At 39.4% G+C, this 22,053-nt stretch overlaps 1 protein-coding gene across 1 annotated transcript in view; it reads right to left on the reverse strand.

Moving 5' to 3' along the window:
- LOC124711272 overlaps positions 1-22,053 on the reverse strand; it is a 139,327-nt gene that overhangs the window by 11,459 nt on the left and 105,815 nt on the right. The window contains exons 10-11 of the mRNA XM_047241256.1: positions 20,732-20,855; positions 9,615-9,719 (exon numbers count right to left, since the gene is read on the reverse strand). Coding sequence (XP_047097212.1) covers positions 9,615-9,719; positions 20,732-20,855 — 229 coding nt within the window. The remainder of the gene's footprint in view (positions 1-9,614; positions 9,720-20,731; positions 20,856-22,053) is intronic.

The following is a 22,053-nucleotide window of genomic DNA, read 5'->3' on the forward strand; positions in this document are numbered from 1 at the left end:
TCAATCCTACTGCAAGAAACTTCACCTTTTGCCAGTCAATCAGTCCCTCATCCTCACTATTCTGATCCTTCAAAATCATACAATCCAAGTTCAAACCATACTTGACAACCTGTACCCTTTCGAAAAATCCTTTAACCCTGTGACCCCAACTTTCTGAATATCATCATTGCAATTGAAGCTCTTGCCACCCCCCCCCCCCCTCCCTCCGGCCAACCCCTCACAGCTCCCTGACTATGCCTTGTTGGCTTACTCTGTATTCCACACCCAAAAACCTCTCCTCTGTTCTCAATGAAACATTCTGCTCCTGAACACCCATCCTGTAACACTGTTGTCAATAAACTCTGACCACTGTAGAAGTCTCAGTACTTTCTAAAGGCCTCACCTTTAGCCCCAAACCTAATTTCAACTAGGTTGCCCTCCATGGGGTGGGTGCACGCAACGACTGTGGTTATATTGGGTTAGATAGAGCAGCAATCAGTCGTAGAATTAAGTTGCTTTAATATGACATTTATAGTCACAACACAGAGCCACAATAATGCGTTCACTATGCTGTTTGTAGTAGCTTACCCTCACTCCTATTTTTTTTTATTCATTATTAAACCTAATCCTGCATTACCCCTATTGGATTTTGTATTTATAACCCTGTATTCACCTGACCAAAAGTCTTGTTCCTCCTGCCACCGAACTTCACTAATTCTCACTATATCTAACTTTAACCTATCCATTTCCCTTTTTAAATTTTCTAACCTACCTGCCTGATTAAGGGATCTGACATTCCACGCTCCGATCCGTAGAACACCAGTTTTCTTTCTCCTGATAACGACATCCTCCTGAGTAGTCGCCGCCCGGAGATCCGATGGGGGACTATTTTACCTCCGGAATATTTTACCCAAGAGGATGCCATCATCATTTAACCATACAGTAAAGCTGCATGCCCTCGGGAAAAATTACGGCTGTAGTTTCCCCTTGCTTTCAGCCGTTATGTAAAATATATATATATATATATATATATATATATATATATATATATATATATATATATATATATATATATATATAAAAAAATGGAAAAAATCTTTAAAAGTTCTTCACCGATTTACTTCAAATTTCTACATGATCCCCAAATGAACATTTGGACGGACACAGGCCATATATTTTTTAATGTACACAATATATATAGGAGAAACTTTGTTATCAAATATCTCAAGAAGTACTTGATTGATTTATTTCAAAGTTCTAGGCCAAGTTACTTCAAATTTCTAAATTCAGATGAAACAATGAAGAAAATTAAATGCCTAACAAACTAAATATATCATGATAAACTGAATGTAATTTCTACTGTGAGAATAAATTAAAATTGCAATACCCATCTTAGAGACAGTATCATTAGATGTCCTAGATTGCAAGCCGAGCAATAGCTCGAGAATTTACAGAAACATGATTACAAACTTATTTATTATTTGCTGTTGTTGCATATGACAAATACCCTAGAAGATATTTTAGTCTGTGTTTCACGTTTAATCTTGTTTTAAAAATTTACAGTGCCATGTAGGGCCAATCACTTTGTGTAACAGATATGAAACATCCTGGGCAATACTGGCCACTGCAACTAGATCAGATATTGATGACTGATAGGATACCAAGTATGCTATCAGAGTGAGTGGATTAGGAAATCTTAACCAGCACAAACACAATCACAGTTGCACAAATCATGCGCAGGAAAGTGGGGCTCTGTCTGGATGGTCACTTTATTTTCATATCTAATTGTAAGTTGTCCATGAAACCTGCACCCAATTCAAACACTTCCAGTGGTTTGTGGAGGATGGCAGTCGTAACACCCAAAATCCAAAGAGACCTCACATGACTGCTCTTATCTGAGAAAGCACTGATAGTAATAGAACACAACCTCCACTAAATAATGTTTTTATTATCATTAAATGTGGGAGCGTTCATTTGAGAAATTGTTATCTTACTGGATACATATAGGTTTAGGTGGACTTGAAGGGTAACTTAACTCTATCAAAAGGCTATGTAGCAGCACACTCCTGTCGAAGCAATGAAATATACCAAGTAAAGAAGTTGTTAAATGCCAAATCACTTGGAGAGCATGCCATGAATAGGGAGTTCCTCATGGTGCTAAACTACTGTATGTAAGTTGTAACCTTTTGGGGAATCATGAACACTGACACCAAAGAACTGCAACAGGAACAAATCTTACCAAATACAACGGTGGGAAACATTGTCTCGACAGTTTTACAGATAACCAATCTGGAAGCACTACTTTCACGTAGTCCTCATCCTGGATACTCCTTCCATTGGTCGCCTCCATATTAAGATCGAGATATACCCCTTTTATGAACTCTTGAAATAGGCGAGTAGATATTTTCTTCAGTATGGGCAGTGCAAAGTGTTACTTCCTACAGTTTCATATTTTTTCCCTCTCTGTCTCATTTTCACATACTGATGGAAGGGGAGAACGCCGGTTTGCCTAGATGTAAACACTTCCTTTCATGTCCCCAAATAGGTTTGTTTAGTTATGTTCAAGTCATGGGGTTGAACTTGTTTATGGTGAATGTTTTGTATCCATTCTCAATTGGAACTGAGATACAAAAAAAGATACCATCAACAAACACAACCACGAAACACAAATGAAAGGAAACCTAAGAGGTCACATACATAATCACCCACATATAGAACTTAACAGTGCAGAGGAGGGATACACAAACAGAACACAAAGCAAAACACAGCATGAAACACATAACAACAAAATAGTATAATTAAGAAAGGCAAAACACCATGTGTTTAATCGGAATACCAGTTATGACAACTGTTACAGATAATCTTTAGATCCATACCTGCCAAATTGTGATTCACAGTAATCAGATATGGACCTCAAGAAAACGTACAGTAGAAACTAATAGTCAAATGACTCAACAGTGTCTTTCTTCCTTTATTATGTTAAAACCGATCAGTGGCTATGGATATCTTGTCTTTAATTATGTAACAATGCTGTACATGGAACTAGCAACACAATAACCTCCACCACACAGATTACAGTTCAACGACGAGAATCCACCACAATCAAGCATCAGTATTCGAGTTCTGCCCTTTAAGTATCAAACAGGATGGAGTCATAATGGTGTAACAGTTGAATTATTACAAGTAATTTATGTATCATGAAACAAAGTAACATTGCAATTATAAGTAAATTAATTTTATATAATCCTTTCGTAGTTGTTAAATCTTCATAATAATACAAACATAACAAATTCTTTCCACATTGAACAATGGAAAATTGAGAATGGAATGTAACAATATTATGAAAAGGGAAGTTGCCACTCACCATGTATCAGAGATGATGAGTCACAGATAGGCACAACAAAAAGATTGTCACAAATACACTCCTGGAAAATGAAAAAAGAACATTGACGCAAGTGAATAAGACCTGTTATACTTGCACGGGACATTATGAGAGAGCAGTGCATGCGATGATCAAATGCGTCAAATTGCAGACACACCAGGAACTGCGTTATCAGCTGTGGAATGTTGCAAGCTGCTCAGTGGTTGTTCACCACCAGAGCACGTGGTAGCCAGTTAGCCGTGGTATGTGGAGCTCCTTGTGTGTATTCAACATTGTCAGCATAACTGTTTGTGCAACTGACGGAGTTTCAGTAAGGGCGTATAGTGGGTCTGCGGGAGGCCGGATGGACATACCACAAAATTGCGCAACACGTGGGGTGAGATCTCTCCACAGTGCAATGATGTTGTTGCCAGTGGTCAGCAGAAAGTGCACATGCCCGTCGACCTGAGTCTGGACAGCGGCGACGCACAGATGCACGCCAAGACCGTAGCATCTTACGAAGTGCCGTACAGGACCGCACCGTCACTTCACAACAAATTAGGGTCACTGTTGCTCTGGGGGTATCATTGAGGACCATTCGCAACATCTCCGTGAAGCAGGGCTATGATCCTGCGTGCCATTAGGGCGTCTTCCTCACATCCCTACATCGCTCAGCCTGCCGCCAGTGGTGTCACGATAGGCGTTTATGGAAGGACGAATGAGACGTGTCATCTTCAGTGATGACTGTCACTTCTGCCTTGGTGCCAATGACGGTCGGACGCATGTGTGGCGTCGTGCAGGGGAGTGCCAAAATCTAGAGTATGTACGACAGAGGCATACAGGACCAACACCCGGAATCATGGTGTGGGCGCCATATCCTACAATGGCCGTTTTCCACTGGTGATAGTAGAGGGAACATTGAACAGTGAACGGTACACTGAAACCATTATTCAACCGGTCTTGCTACCGTTCATGCACCAACAAGAGGACATGCATGCTTTTCCAACAGGACAATGCACATCCACATGTCTCCCATGCCACCCAATGTGCTCTTGAAGGTGTACGCCAAGTATCCTGGCCAGCATGATCCCCAGATCTGTCCCCCATTGAACATGTTGGGGATCGGATGAAACGTCATCTTGTGCAGTCTGCACAATCAGCACGGAATCTGGCCCAGCTGAGGCACCTCTACAATTGTCTTCATGGGAGAATTGCAGCCTGCATTGCTGCAAAAGGAGGGTATACACAGTACATGAGCTGACACTGCGCACACTCTGTTGACTTTACTCATGTGGGTATGGCTCTGTTTTGTGATCGTATGTTCTATACATCCCCAAGAGTGTGTCAATAAAATTACTCTCCGTCAGGTCGATGAATTCATGGTGCTCTTTTTTCATTTTCCTGGAGTGTGATTATGGAACGCTATTTGTGACAGTCTTTTTGTTGTGCCTATCTGTGACTCAGCATCTCTGCTATATGGTGAGTGCCAACTTTCCTTTTCATAATATTGTTTCTTTCCACATTGGTATTATGATCATGACAAATGTGTGTGAAATCTTATGGGACTTATCTGCTAAGGTCATCAGTCCCTAAGCTTACACACTACTTAACCTAAATTATTCTAAGGACAAACAACACACACACACCCATGCCCGAGGGACGACTCGAACCTCCGCCGGGACCATCCACACAGTCCACGACTCCAGCGCCTTAGACCGCTCGGCTAATACCGCGCAGCTCATGACAAATGAAATGAAGACTAATTACTAAGCTCTGGAGGTGGTAATAAAAAGCGTACCTTTAAAAAGGCTCCACCTAATATAGGACTGCAGACTTAACTGGCAATGAAACTGATAGAATATGCAACAATGCACACGCCGCAACATATTAAACCCAAAAATACATGCTAGCATAATAGCTTTCTGGGATATGGCAATGGATGCATACACTTTCATGCCATTACTGAACTGTAAGAGAAAGTGACTGCATTGGCAATCATTCACGACAAGCCTCTATTTACCACGTTAATTCAGAACATAAATCATGGCATCACACCATCTACTGGTTTCACTGCAAATGATTGATCTACTAATCAAATTAGATTGACAATACACAACACACACTTCATTACAGCACTGACATATGAATAAGTTAACCACCAAAATCATTTCCAATGATATGATCTCACTGTCTTTCCCGCCAAGTCAATTAATATAAATTTCTTGGGTTCCCAGCAGGGTGATTCCTGTCTTCCCCAGGAAATGATGGCAGTAGTGACACTCATCAAAATGTCAAATCATTTCATGAACTTAGCCTAGTTTGTAATCTGAGAGCTTTATATTTTGTTTTTAATAGATCAATGAATAGATTTATAGTTATGACAAGAAAGAAGTTACAACTAAAATCAACCAATGAAATAGAACTTTTTTATGTAAAGCAAAGGAGACCCCCCCCCCCCCGCCCGCCCCCTACAGTCCCAATGTGACCCCCACCAGACTTTTTTTTGTTCCCCAAACTAAAAACTTCCCTGAAAAGACACCATCATGGGACCCTGGAGGAGGTCCAAGCTGCCATGACAAGGGCTTTGAAGGTCATTCCAGACTCAGCGTTCGGGGCAGCGTTTGAAGTGTGGAAATCTCACATGCAGCGGGTTGCTGACTCTCAAGTGTCATACGCTGAAGATTACTAAGTGGTTTTAGCGATATCTACAATAAATTTTGATTCAAAACCTCAGTCTCCTTACTTTTTATAAAAACCCTGTATTGTAAACAGACCTATGTTGGCTCCTTGAAAACTACCAGTGTAGAACTGTAAATATTAAGCTAGTCATCAGAAATACACAGCAGCTATATAAAATGAGAAAGCAGTAAATGATTTCAATGTGGCGGATTTTCTGCTAATTTATTACGTTACAAAAATGAAAATTTTAATAAGCAGTGCACTGAGAGTTTCGTGTTTCTCTTTTTGAAATGTCTATCTTGACTCATTGCACATCGCTGCAAGTTTCCTTCTTGATAAGATGTAGAGAAGAATGAACAAGTAAATGGAAGAATTGTTGCAGGTTTGCAATGTGTACAAATAGTTTGTGGGATATCTTTACACTCTATGTGTACTGTCTAGCCTATGAGAACCACTACTAGCTCAATATAAGTGACTATCATGATCTTTTAATATGTGGAAAGTTTTGGTTGACAATTACAAATTATTTAGGAATAAAGGAGACGACTCACCAAAAGGCAGAAGCGCTGCATCATCAATAGGTACATAAACAAAAAGTACAGAGCTTTGCTAGCTTTTGGAGTAAACTTCCTTTTTCACGCATGCACGCACGCACCCTCTCTCTCTCTCTCTCTCTCACACACACACACACACACACACACACACACAAGGTTAAGTCAAGGGGGGACAGCAATTTTCCTCAGGTTTAGTTTTAGGCCAGGTAGGTTACGGGAGTGAAGGATGTGCTGTAAGGATAGCAGCTACTGAAATCTCAAATGTTGTGCCTCGCTGCATATTGTGCCACTGGGTGGTCCACCTTGTTTTCAGCAACAGTTTGACAGTGGCCACTGGTGTTTGCAGCTGAGCTAGTATATAACAGGGTCGCTTGCACAGGTGGCCTGGCCTCTGATCGGGTAGGATAAACCTGTGATTGGACTGGAGTAGGTGATGCTGGGTGGGTGGATGGGGCAGGTCTTGCATCTGGGTCTTCTATTGAGGTATGATCCCTGTGACAGGAAATTGGGGGTAGGAGTGGCACAGGGATGGTCTAGGATTTTGTGGAGGTTGGGCGTTGGGCAGACAGCAGAACACCAATTTGGGAGGGGATGGAAGTACCTTCGGTAGAATGTCCCTCACTTCAGTGCATGATGACACGACGTGGTCCAGTCGTTCTGGCCCCAGGTGGTATTGGGGGACAAGAGGGGCTCTTTTTTTGTGGTTGGTTGGTTGGGAGAGGTAGTGTGCAATTGTGGCAAGGCCATGGGCATGAAAGATGTTGGTGTATATGGATGTTGCATCAACAGTGATGAGTGGAGACCAGGGAAGTAAGGGTGTGGGGATAGTGGAGAGCCGGTGCTGGAAGTGGTTGGTGTCATTAATGTGGGAGGCTAGGTTTTGGACTATTAGTTGCAGATGTTAGTTACCAAGAGCCACAGATTCTATTGATAGGGCCACTGTAACTAGCCACAACAGGGCACTTAGGATTGTTGCTGTGCAGGTTCCAAATCCACCACTTCATTTCTCATACACCTAACCAACTACATACTACACCATAACTACTTCCCCTTTGAAGGGAAGATATACAAACAAATATGTGGCACAGCCATGAGCACCTGCATGGCATTCTCTTATGTCAAACTCTTCATGGGCCACCTACAGGAAACATTCCTAGCTTCTCAAAACCCTAAACCTTTGGTCTGGTGCAGGTTTATTGATGAAATCTTTATTATCTGGAGGCAGAATGGCTGGCCAGTGCTTATCTTCTCTTTGAAGGGAAGGTATACAAACAAATTTGTGGCACCCCTGGTCTGGTTCATGTTTATTGATGACATCTTTATAATCTGGACCCATGACCAGGACATCTTATCCTCATTCCTCCATAACTGGAACACCTTCTCTCCCATCCACTTCACCTGGTCCTCCTCCACCCACCATGCCTAGACATCAATCTCCTTCACTCCATCCACACCTCAGTCCACATCAAACCCACCAATCAGCAACAATACCTGCACTTTGACAGCTGCCACCTCTTCCACACCAAAACATCCCTCCCATAGAGCCTGGCTACCCATAGTAGATACATCTGCAGTGATGAGAACTCCCTTGCTCAGTATACTGAAGGCCTCTCAAAGGCCTTCACAGACAGGTAATACCCGCACTCCCCAAGAGATAATTCACAAACAGATCTCCAACTACTTCCTTCTCCAGGGCTTTGATTATCTATCATCATGCCCTGAAATGAGGGACATCCTACCCAGATACTTCCATCCCCTCCTAAAGAGGTGTTCAGTCACCCACCCAATCTCTGCAACATCCTAGTTCATTCCTACATCACTCGCACCCCAATCCCTTGCCACAGGGAGCACCGCGATCCCTTGCCACAGGGATCATACCCTTGTAGAAGACCCAGATGCATGACTTGCCCAATCCACCCACCCAGCACCACCTACTTCAGTCTTGTCACAGGCTTATCCTACTCCATCAGAGGCCAGGCCACTTGCGAAAGCAGCCATGCCATGTACCAGCTCTGCTGCAACCACCAATGGCCACTGTCAAACTGTTGCCAAAAACAAGGTGGACCACCCAGTGGCACAATATGCAGCAGAGTGCAACACGTGAGATTTCAATGTCTGCTTCACAACCCTTGCTGTCTGGATCCTCCCCACCACCATCACTTCTGTAACCCCCGGCCTAAACATAAGGCAACTCGCTGTTCTCCACTTCTTACCTTGTAGTGTACTTCTCTCTCTCTCTCTCTCTCTCTCTCTCTCTCTCTCTCTGTGTGTGTGTGTGTGTGTGTGTGTGTGTGTGTGTGTGTGTTCGTGTTTTTCCTACAAGCTTGAAAAAGGAAGCTCATTCCAAAAGCCAGCGAAGACCTGTACCTTTTATCTGTGTACCTATTGACAACAGAGGGCTTATGCCTTTTGGTTAGTCATCTCCTTTGTTCCCAAATATCACAGTCTTTTGTGTTACTTTACCTGAAATGTCTATATGACGTCCATCAGGTATAATACTTCTAGTTTTGTACATAATTGTCACAGCACAATGCATTGCATTTGAGTGAAATGTTCACATCGGCTGCTCTAAATCGGCGTTTTTACATTATTTGGTTCAGTTGTATATGCTTGCAAACAATGTTCTTAACATTATTCCCCTCCCCAACAAAAAGAAGCTACTGGTATCAGCACGAGTCCTCTTTTGTTCTCTGCTTCATAACCAAACTTTTTCACAGGAGATAAACATTTTTGGTCTGCTATAACCTTCATATTTAAGATATTTCTCAAAAATCTTTCAAAAAATTGGTTGTGCCTTCCTTAAGGGAACCATCCCAGCACTTGCCATAGTCAGTTTTGGGAAATCATAGAAAACCAACTCCTGGATGGTTGAAAAGGTATTTGAGTTCTTTTGTCTTAAATAAAAATACAGTGCCTTACCCACTGTGTGTCTTTATGTGGTGTTATTCTACTATTAATTATCACTAAAATCATAGGAATACAAAATGGAGAGTGAAATAACTGCAGTCAACTGAAACTCAATAGGAGAAAAAACTACTCACCAAATGTTTTTACTTTCTTGTTGATTCCTTTGTAATTTCGAAGGAACAGTACAGTGTTTTTTTCCATTTCCTCAATGTGTTCGGCAACTCGCTGTTCAAACATACCTGCAGCATTGAAAGTTTCCCTTCATTAAAACGGAGCAATCTGGCAAAAATTCGTTCAGTCTTTACGAAATACGTAAATATGGAATTGAACTATGAAATCAAAGCAGGTCAAGAGCAGGCACCACAAATAAGAGAACAGCACACTCAGTCCAGTATGAGGATTTTTTGTGGGTCCTGACAACATGTGAGTCACTAAGAATTCTCTTAAAAATAAGCATTTTACAGGCAACATGCACAGAGTAGTTCTTAAAATAATAATAATAATAATAATAATAATAATAATAAAGGCCATTTGTAGACATTTTAAACCATATGGATGTTAGTTTGTGTACATCCACATATTCATGCAGTTTTTTGTTACATGTAGTTAAACATTGTGAGACATAAGTTATTTACAATCATTTTTACAACGGAATTCACTTATAGTGTAAAAACACTGTTCCTCCAAATACAATTTAAGATTTTTCCTAAAGCAGTACATGTTATCTGTTGCTTTTATTTTCTGCAGTGGTTTATAATACTATTTTACACCTTCATACAAGGAACTATTTTGAGTCTTATGTTTATTTTTCCTGACTAGGTGAAGACAGTGACTTGTTCTTGTACTATAGTTATGAAAACTGCTATCTGTACTATAATTTTCTGTATTTTTCTTGATATACAGTATGATTTGGAAAAGAAATTCACAAGGAACAATTAGAATTTCTAACATTTTGAAAAGTTCTTTGCAGTGGTCCCACTTACTGCTTTTCATTATAGCTCTTACTGCTCTCTTTTGCATTTTAAATATTGTTTGTAAATTCTGAGCACTGTTTCCCCAGAAAATTATACCATAACTGATTACTGAATGAATAACTTAAGTATACAGTTCTCAAACATCCATCACTGCATGCAGATACAAGGACTCTATAAGTGCATAACATGTTGTGGTTATTTTATTTATTTATTTATTGTTCCGTGGGACCAAATTAAGGAGAAGTCTCCATGGTCATGGAACGAGTCAATACATGAAATTATAACACGATATTAGAAACACATAAAATGAAATGTAAAAAAACATATTCAGGTGACAAGTCGTAAGTTTAAATGAAGAAAGTCAACACTGTAACACTGGAATTTGCTTAATTTTTTAGCTCTTCCAGGAGCTCCTCGACAGAATAGAAGGAGTGAGCCATGAGGAAACTCTTCAGTTTAGACTTAAAAGAGTTTGGGCTACTGCTAAGATTTTTGAGTTCTTGTGGTAGCTTATTGAAAATGGATGCAGCAGAATACTGCACTCCTTTCTGCACAAGAGTCAAGGAAGTGCATTCTACATGCAGATTTGATTTCTACCTAGTATTAACTGAGTGAAAGCTGCTAACTCTTGGGAATAGGCTAATACTGCTAACAACAAACGACATTAAAGAAAATATATACTGCGAGGGCAATGTCAGAATTCCCAGATTTTTGAATAGGGGTCGACAAGAGGTTCTCGAACTTACACCACATACAGCTCGAACAGCCCATTTTTGGGCCAAAAATACCCTTTTTGAATCAGAAGAATTACCCCAAAAAATAATACCATACGACATAAGCGTATGAAAATATGCGAAGTAGACTACTTTTCGTGTTGAAGTGTCACTTATTTCAGATACTGTTCTAATGGTAAATAAAGCAGCATTTAGCTTCTGAACAAGATCCTGGACATGGGCTTTCCAGAACAGCTTACTATCTACCCGAACGCCTAGGAACTTGAACTATTCCGTCTCGTTTATAATATGCCTATTCTGTCTAATCAAAATATTGGTTCTTGTTGAATTGTGAGTTAGAAACTGTAAATACTGAGTCTTACTGTGATTTAGCATCAAATTGTTTTCCACAAGCCACGAACTTATTTCATGAACTACATTATTTGTTACTGTTTCAATATTACACACAAGATCCTTCACTATCAAGCTGGTGTCATCAGCAAACAGAAATATTTTTGAATCACCTGCAATACTAGAAGACATATCATTTATATACATAAGAAACAGCAGTGGCCTCAGTGCCGACCCTTGGGGAACGCCCCACTTACCAGTGCCCCATTGGGACTGAACATCACTACCACTCTCAATATTGCGGAGAATTATCCTCTGCTTTCCGTTCTTAAAGTAAGAGGCAAACCAATTGTAAGCTACTCCCCTTACTCCATAATGGTCCAACTTTTGCAGTAATATTTTGTGGTCAACACAGTCAAAAGCCTTCGTTAAATCAAAGAAAACACCTAGCGCTCGCAACCTTTTATTTAATCCGTCCAAAACCTCACAGAGAAAAGAGAATATAGCATTTTCAGTTGTTAAACCATTTCTAAAACCAAACTGAACATTTGACAGCAAATTATGTGAATTTAAATGCTCCAGTAACCTTGTATAAACAACCTTCTCGATAACTTTAGCTAACACCGATGGCATAGAAATAGGTCTAAAATTGTCAACATTATCAATGTCTCCCTTTTTATAAAGTGGCTTCACTACCGAGTACTTTAATCGGTCAGGAAACCAACCACTCCTGAAGGAAAAGTTACAGATATGGCTGAGAACTGGGCTAAAATACATAGAACAATACTTCAGTATTCTGCTAGATACCCCGTCATATCCATGAGAGTTCTTGGTCTTTAGTGATTTAATTATTAACTCAATTTCCCTCTTGTCAGTATCATGGAGGAGCATTTCAGGTAACAGTCTCGGAACACTTTTTTCTAAGAGCGCTATATGATTCCCTGTTGGGACTAGGTTTCTATTTAGTTCACCTGCTATATTCAGAAAGTGATTATTAAATACTGTACATATATGCGACTTATCAGTAACACGGACATTCCCACTACGCACTGACTCTATATCCTCGATCTGTCTCTGCAGACCAGCAACTTCCTTTATGACTGACCATATGGTTTTAATTTTATCCTGAGACTTAGCTATTCTATCTGCATACCACATACTTTTTGCCTTCCTAATAACATTTTTAAGCACCTTACAATACTGTTTGTAATGGGCTGCTGCATTTAGATTTTGACTGCCTTCTCAGCAGTAGGAAGCAATACCATTGAGTTGGCTAAATGCTTCTCTGTGGGTTGATTAACACTTTTCAGATATTTATTTATTTATTTATTTATCTTGCACCCTTGTTGCAATGCTGCTAAAGTAGGTATTCACATAATTTGCTAATTCTTTTGGGTTACTTGATAAGGTTTCCTTGTTCTAGAGCTGTGTGTTTGTACACCTCTGCTTCACAGTTCCTTGTTTCACTGCAGCCCATGTAGCTTTACTTTTATTACTGACTAAATTTATCAACCTATCACGGGATCACTATTGTACTTTTTAATGGAGTTTAGGTATTTCCAAGTTTGAGCAGATTTTCTAATTTCTTTAGTAGTCCATTTATTTTTGGCGTTGTGTTCCAATAAGAATTAATGCTTTGAAGAATGTTTCTTCAAATTCTTCTTCTGTATAAACTACTTCCCAACTTTTGTGTGTTAACTGTAAGGAAAATTCTTGCAAAGTTAATGGAGAGTAGACTCTTTTATATACATGCAGTTTGGATTCTTTTAGTTAGTTAGTTGTTTGCGTGTTCCACTGATCAATCGCATCGTATGGTAGCCGTTACGATGTGGAACGTGTCAAGTGCACAAGAAATGCACATATGTAACAAGATTTTTTAATTTTTTCAATTTATTTTTGAAGCTATTACTGCTGTCTGTCAGACATTTTATTTCATATGGTAATTTGTCAAATATTTTTATAGCAGCACATTTTACCCATTTCTGTGCCAAAGATAGGTTGAGTAAAGGATAGTGTAAGTCTTTCTTTTTTTTGGTATTATAATCATGAATGTCACTCTTGTTTATAAACGGGGTCATGTTGTTGAGAACAAATTTCATTAGTGAGTAAAGTACTGTGAGGCTGTTGTAAGAATTCCTAATCTTTAAAAAGATGCCTACAAGATGTGCGACTATGAAACCCACACATTATTCTAACCACTTTCTTTTGAGCAGTGAATAACTTTTGTCTGAGTGTTGAGTTACCCCAAAATATTATTCCATATGACATTATAGAATGAAAATATGCAAAGTACGTTAGCTTACTAATTTCTATATCCTCAAAATTGGCAATTTTTCTGATTGCAAAAGTTGCTGAACCTAGTTGCTTTAGATGATCCAAATATGAATTTTCCAATTATAGGGTGTATACGTGGACAAGGAAAAAAAAAAAAATCCATGATTTTTCCCCGTTAAAAATTCTCTTTCTCCCGGGTGAAAATACACTTTTTCCATGCTAAGTGACAGTATACTCTTTCTCGGCACCGTAAAACTCAATTCTTTGAATGTTTATGGTTTTATATACGGATGCAGAATTTCCCGGCACTTTAGAAAATGAAACTCAGGGGGTAAAAACATGTTTTGAAAGACCTTTGATGTGCAGCAACATGTACGCTGCATATTTCCGTATTACAAAGATATAAATTTGAATTCTACCACACACCGCATGTCACTTTCCGAAAACAATGAAATCGAGATTGCGATGCGCTTTTGTAAACCAGTCATAGCTCATGTCACGTGATCTCGCCAGCTGATGACAGCATAGGACACGTGATGTAGCCTGCCAATAGCAGCAAGATCACTCTTAAGTACCATGAACACACAAACAAGAAAAATTAATGGTTTAAATTAATATACATAGCGTTCACGTATAATATTGGTCTCGAAGATTAATAAGCTGGAAGAGAAGCTAAGCTTCCACATATAATGTTGATCTTCTTTGCGCATGTACACCTTCTTTTTTTTTTTTTTTTTTGAAGATACATCACACAAACGTGCCAGTAAAATTTTTAATAATGACGTAAATGTCTGATCTTCTGGGTTCAAAATTCTTCTAAATGGTCGTCCTCAAAGAGTTGAGTTTTAAATGAGAGTCAAACACTCTTTGTGATTTAAGAAATTCATCGTACATTCTCGCACACAGTTCATCTTGCGTAAAAGGAAATTTGGTTTGAATGTAACGCTTTTCAAACTACCATTCGCAATATTTTCCTGCGACCTGTTAGAAATAGGTTCGCTTCAGCAGTTGAAAGATAGCATCAGATAACAGGCGTCACTGCGCTTACGCAGCTATGACGACATAGGATGCCCATATGTTTGTACGTGTAAAACATTAAAAGATCTTACATCATGTCACAAAACAAACAAGACATCAGAGGATACTTCAAGAGCATCAGAATTTCGTGAACCATACTAAAATGCATAACTCGGCTTAAAATGCATATTTTTATGCCCAGATTCGTATGTAAATTTTCTCGGAGTACCAGTATTGTATTATCTCATGTTTGGTTCTTTATTATAGTATAATGCCGTACGTGCACTTGAAATGCAGCGAACAGTTGAATCTAGCCAATAGTGTGAAATTAAACACTTTGTTTCAATTAAATTGACTGCCTCAGCAGAAAAGATTAATGAAAGCCAAATCTCTTTAGAAAACCAACAAAAATAACTTCATTGTTCTGCACGGTGATTAATGCTTGACTGTCAGGAAGGTGGAAATAAAATCTAAAACTAATAACATATTTTAGCCTTCCGTAATTCATCTGATAACTCCCGGATGCAAAAATCTGTTGTTATCATTTAACGTGAGAGCAATAAACGAAGAGGAAGCAACAAAATCACTGAACGTAAACACAGGTCACGTGGTGATGACCCATCTTCCCACCACAACTCAGACTGCTCTGGACATCAGCCCCAGATTTACTACATTTCCGAACCGGGGCAGTATTAAGTAGTGGCGCATAGCCATACTTCCTGTAACCAGAAGCGAAAGAAGGTACTACTCATACGCGATTCAACTATGCATGCGCAAGAGTCCGACCGCAACTGCTCAAACGAATCTAGTTTAAACAGTTGTCACGTCACGCTCATTGGAGGCAATTTGTTGTTATGAAGCATTGCATAGTCTTCCTAAAGCCTTTGACACACTTTGCTGTTGGCAGAAGCTTGTATGAGCACTGTGTTATCTTGTTGTATACGGCGCATTTCCTTTGCAACTTAAGTTTTATTTCCCCCCCCCCCCCCCCCCCCCCACTCCCGTTCATATTTTATTGCTGCAGTATTATTCTGCAATAGTGGGATACAGTAATATCCTTTATTAGAGTATTGGTTCTTACCAGTCAAAATCACAAAAATTTAACTGAAAACTTAAACAATGAAAAATTCCCGGAATTCTAAATATGAAAAAATTCCCGGGTTTTTCCCAGTTGTCCCGGGTCGTATACACCCTGAATTAAGATTCTCATCTATACGTACACCCAAAAACTTAGTATGCTATACCCTGTCTACTGACTTTCTTTGACGTGTTATATTTATTGAAGCAACTGTACTTTTTGCAGCAGAAAATTGGATGTACTGTGTTTTTTCAAAGTTTAAAGCAAGCCCATTTGCACAAAACCAATCTGTATCAACTATCTCTATTGCTGACACTTGTCTACACCAAACAGGGTAATATCATTTCTGACTTTAAATTCAATACTGGTCTTAACATAAATACATGATCCTCCACCTTTCATTGTGTTCCTGCAGTAAGAACATGCTTGGATATATGAGGGTAAATTAATACATACGATTTCATTTTCTTTGCACCAGTGCTCTGTGATGCAGATAACCGAGTTATCTAAGAATTGTAACTCGACTTCCAGCTCTTGTACTTCGTTTTTTACACACTGAATATTTTGGTGGAGTACTGTCAGAGATTTACTCCCTTGAAAAAGCACATAGCTCTGTTCTGTATCATTTTCAATTGGAGTTTCTTTTTCTGGATTAATAATGATGTTTGTATCATCAGCAGTGTCAGTTCAGCTTCTTGTTTCAGATAAGAAGGGAGGTCGTTCACATATATGAAGAACAGAAGGGGACCCATGACTGAATTCTGTGGAACACCTAATGTAATTTCACTCCAGTTAGATGAAGTGGCAAACTTATTTAAATCACTTGATCCATATAAAGAAACTTTTTGTTTCCTGTTCTGTAGGTATGACTCTAACCACTCATATGCTATTCCATTTATACCATAGAATTGTAATTTCTGTAACATGTCATGGTTCACACAATCAAATGCTTTGGACAAGTCACAGAAAATTCCTATTGGTGACATTTTGCTATTTAAAGAATCTATTATGTGGACAGTAAAATTGTACATTGCTGTCTCAGTGGAACAGCATTTTTGAAATCCGAATTGTGATCTGCTAAGTATCCCATTACTGTTGACATGGCTAACCACTCTTCAGTACATTAATTTCTCGAAGATTTTTGAAAATGCTGTACACAAGCTTTTACTTTTGTAATCTGACATAGATGGTCTGCCAGTGCCAGATTTTTGAGAAGTAGGTCATAATTTTCTCTGCCTGCATCTGAAGCTACATGGACAATGGTAGAAGATGAAAGAATGGTTATTCTTGTTGCACAGCTGACTAGTGATGATATGGCAAAACAACGTAGGGTATTTGTAAATGTGTTACTGGCGTCATCTATTTTTGCTGTATTTATGTTAAAGTCCCCACACAAAAGGATATTATGTTTCAGAGTCAATGCTAGTTCTAGGCTAAGTTTTGAAAAGAATATCTCTAAATTACCACTGGAAAAAATAATGCCCACATAATATATTTAGTTTCTTGGGCATATCTGTAGCAACTGTCTCTATTGCTGACACTTCAAAGTCCTTGTCTACACTAAACAAGGTAATATCATTTCTGACCTTAAATTCAATACTGTTATTAATATAAATACATGATCCTCCACCTTCCATTGTGTTTCTGCAATAAGAACATGCTTGGACATATGAGGGTAAATTAATATATAAGATTTCATTTTCTGTGCACCAGTGCTCTGTGATGCAGATAACCGAGTTGTCTGAGAATGGTAACTCAACTTCCAGCTGTTGCACTTTGTTTTTTACACACTGAATATTTTGGTGGAGTACTGTCAGAGATTTACTTCCTTAAAGGAAGCACATAGTTCTGTTTTTGTAAGTTTCAAGACTACCCTGCACTAATAGAATACTGCTGAGCCACAGTGGTGCTGTATTTTTTGAAAGAATAAACTGCCATTTGACTGTATATTACTGTACTTGGCTTTTGTACTATCTCAATTTTGGATTTTACGCGATACTGAGTACAATGCTAAAAGTTCTTAGACCATTAACATGTCACATCTGGTAAAGCCAGTCCAAAGTAGGTAAACAAGAGTCTTGTTTGCACATTATTGTTCAGTCTCTTAATCATAAGAGAACGAACTTCAATATTGACTGGGAAGCTTAAGAAATGCAGTGTTCCATCCAGGAAAATGGCTTGGAATTTGAAGAAAAGGCAGGTGAATTTTAGTTGAAATTATATACACATCAGCAATGAATTTGCACCAATCTGGGGCTGCTCCTGGGATTTCAAGAATGTCTCATCAATGCAGCTTAGAAAAGGTCGGCATAGGACAGCATCTTACTTGTTTCACAGATTCCTCCTGATTAACATGAAGGTCTAATGCTTAAACATGAAATTTAAGTAATTCTATTTTAGTGCACTTAAATAAAATGTGCATCTGTGACTAACTGATTTGTGGCTGACACATGACAACCAAACACATGCCCATGAGTCAACTTTAAAAACAACCTTGACACCAACAGAAGTACTAGTAAAGGAATCTTTGATTTATTTGTGTGAAAGTTTGCAGGAATGTGCACTATGAGAAGATGCAAGAATGAATAAAGTTGACATCTCCATTACAGTGCAGAGTCGTTGATCATCGACAACTTCACACCAGCAATCGACCACTGCAAGATGCTGCATGTCACTGTAGTGTCCCTGGTGGTACCAATCTGAACATGGCTTCAGCCAAGCCTCCTGGAGTCATGAGGTGCCACCGCCACACAGCAGTTATGAAAGGCGACTGCATGAGACAAGCAGGGGAGGGCTACTTATACTTCTGTGGATGGAGTCGTCACTCTGCCGAGCTTACATCAGACTAGAGTATAACAAGTATTGGGATGTCCTGTAGACAAGAGTTACAAGTAGCTCCACTCAAAGAATTCAGAAGCTGAGAACTACAGATTTGTTATCTCTCAGAGCCCAGTGTTTTTGGTGCTTCTTTGTGTTCTAGTGACAAACAGGAGTTATATATATATACAGGGTTATTACAAATGATTGAAGCGATTTCACAGCTCTACAATAACTTTATTATTTGAGATATTTTCACAATGCTTTGCACACACATACAAAAACTCAAAAAAAAGTTTTTTTAGGCATTCACAAATGTTCGATATGTGCCCCTTTAGTGGTTCGGCAGACATCAAGCCGATAATCAAGTTCCTCCCACACTCGGCGCAGCATGTCCCCATCAATGAGTTCGAAAGCATCATTGATGCAAGCTCGCAGTTCTGGCACGTTTCTTGGTAGAGGAGGTTTAAACACTGAATCTTTCACATAACCCCACAGAAAGAAATCACATGGGGTTAAGTCGGGAGAGCGTGGAGGCCATGACATGAATTGCTGATCATGATCTCCACCACGACCAATCCATCGGTTTTCCAATCTCCTGTTTAAGAAATGCCGAACATCATGATGGAAGTGCGGTGGAGCACTATCCTGCTGAAAGATGAAGTCGGCACTGTTGGTCTCCAGTTGTGGCATGAGCCAATTTTCCATCATGTCCAGATACACGTGTCCTGTAACGTTTTTTTCGCAGAAGAAAAAGGGGCCGTAAACTTTAAACCGTGAGATTGCACAAAACACGTTAACTTTTGGTGAATTGCGAATTTGCTGCACGAATGCGTGATGATTCTCTACCGCCCAGATTCGCACATTGTGTCTGTTCACTTCATCATTAAGAAAAAATGTTGCTTCATCACTGAAAACAAGTTTTGCACTGAACACATCCTCTTCCATGAGCTGTTGCAACCGCGTCGAAAATTCAAAGCGTTTGACTTTGTCATTGGGTGTCAGGGCTTGTAGCAATTGTAAACGGTAAGGCTTCTGCTTTAGCCTTTTCCGTAAGATTTTCCAAACCGTCGGCTGTGGTACGTTTAGCTCCCTGCTTGCTTTATTCGTCGACTTCCGCGGGCTACGCGTGAAACTTGCCCGCACGCATTCAACCGTTTCTTCGCTCACTGCAGGCCGACCCGTTGATTTCCCCTTACAGAGGCATCCAGAAGCTTTAAACTGCGCATACCATCGCCGAATGGAGTTAGCAGTTGGTGGATCTTTGTTGAGCTTCGTCCTGAAGTGTCGTTGCACTGTTATGACTGACTGACGTGAGTGCATTTTAAGCACGACGTACACTTTCTCGGCTCCTGTCGCCATTTTGTCTCACTGCGCTCTCGAGCGCTCTGGCGGCAGAAACCTGAAGTGCGGCTTCAGCCGAACAAAACTTTGAGTTTTTCTACGTATCTGTAGTGTGTCGTGACCATATGTCAATGAATGGAGCTACAGTGAATTTATGAAATCGCTTCAATCATTTGTAATAGCCCTGTATATATATATATAACCCATGCTTGTTAACTTCAGTGACAGCAGATAAGAGAGCTACAAAAGATAAGTGTTCTACCATTACTAAATAAAGAGTTGTGGTTATTGTGTGTGTGTGTGTGTGTGTGTGTGTGTGTGTGTGTGTGTGTGTTAATCAACTGATGGCTCTCGGTGTCCAAAAGGGTGTTCAAAAGGAGAATACAACAACAGGAGATATGGAGACCACAAAAAAGCACAATGAAATTGAGGTTGACTCCACAGACATACCAAAAGTACAGAAGAAAGAAAAACAGAAAGACAATACAATGAACAATTCAGATACATAAAATATTGGATTCAAGAAAAGTGTTATGAAGACTGATATGACAGAGACAAAATATTTGTTGGAAGATGCTGTTGGTCTACTGTTAAGAGTAACATAGATACTGAAAGAAAATACTCAGTTTTACAGGCAAACAAAGAACATCTCGACCTGAAATATGTATTTTTCAACATCTTACCTTTTGCCTCAGACTGTTGTTCAACACGTGTAGTAATGAACTCTGAGAACATCGCTGTCTCTGTGAACCATTCTAAAAACATCTGTACACTTCGTGACTGGACAGCTTTTATGAAAGACTCTCGCTGGAAAGTGCAAAACAAAATTATGAGATGGCAAGAGACTATGTGTTGCCATGACACAGTTCACCTAAATAACTATGAATTAAAGCACTCAAAGGAAAATATTTTTACATGACATAAATGATCGATGACTAGTGTTGGTCACATACAATGATGATCTTCAGAGCTAAAAGAAAAATAAAATAAAAATACCTTTTTAAATAGATAAACAAAAAGAGCAAATTCTCATAATACTTTGAAATTTTAATGTCACCTAATCATTCACCATTTGTAATTGATCAAAAATTTTTAGGTAAAAGCATACAGCATCAAATCCGTCACAAAAAATGATATTGGTATGTAATGTATTACTGAAGACAATTTGTAATGGACAAAACAGGCAGAAGCGTTAGAATTATGCAATGGGAGGAAGGGGGTGAAAGATAGTGTCCAGAGAATGTCGTATGATATGGCATAAAGTAGATCTTTTTCAAAAGCAGATAATTAAAATTAACTTTAAAAGTAAGGATCTAGCTTTGATCAGTAAACAATGACACTGATGAATAACATATGTATCTTGAAAATACATTAATAGGTGCAGTGTGTTAAGTGTTAAATTAGCAGATTTCAGAAGGAAGGGGGTTGGGGGGGGGGGGGCAGATGAGGGAGGAAGCCTGGTCCTCACATAGACCATCATGGGGAATGAGGAGCCATGTGTGGGTGTGGGTGTGGGTGTGTGTGTGGGGGGGGAGGCGAGGGGGGAAGGGGGGGGGGGGTGGAACATGCTAGGCCAGGCCCTTGCAGTGCTGGCACCATAAACTGCACTTCATGCTTCTGTGAAAGCAGAAGTCACGTATAGAAGTAAAAAATAGCTTAAATGATGTTCGTAAATGAAATTGAAATTGTGAAATGTACTAACATGTTTAATAAAGATCCTAACTGCAACAATGATGTACACTTATCACAAGGAAAGGAAAAAGTGCTAAATACAGTGAAGTGCAGCAAAGTAACACAGCCAACAACAATAGTTACCTAAAACGTATTGTCAGCTAACTGGTGCTGGTTGCAGTCAAAAATGAATGACTATCAGCCGAAGCCATCTGACTTTTACCGATTCAAGACCAGGGAGTGGTCTGTCGACTTAAAATTAATACACACTAGCTCTTGAACTGTTACGTACACATTCCTTCATAATTATCCATTTCACAACTATTGGCTCCTT

Source organism: Schistocerca piceifrons, chromosome 8, assembly GCF_021461385.2.
Source record: "Schistocerca piceifrons isolate TAMUIC-IGC-003096 chromosome 8, iqSchPice1.1, whole genome shotgun sequence".
NCBI classification, from domain to species: domain Eukaryota; kingdom Metazoa; phylum Arthropoda; class Insecta; order Orthoptera; family Acrididae; genus Schistocerca; species Schistocerca piceifrons.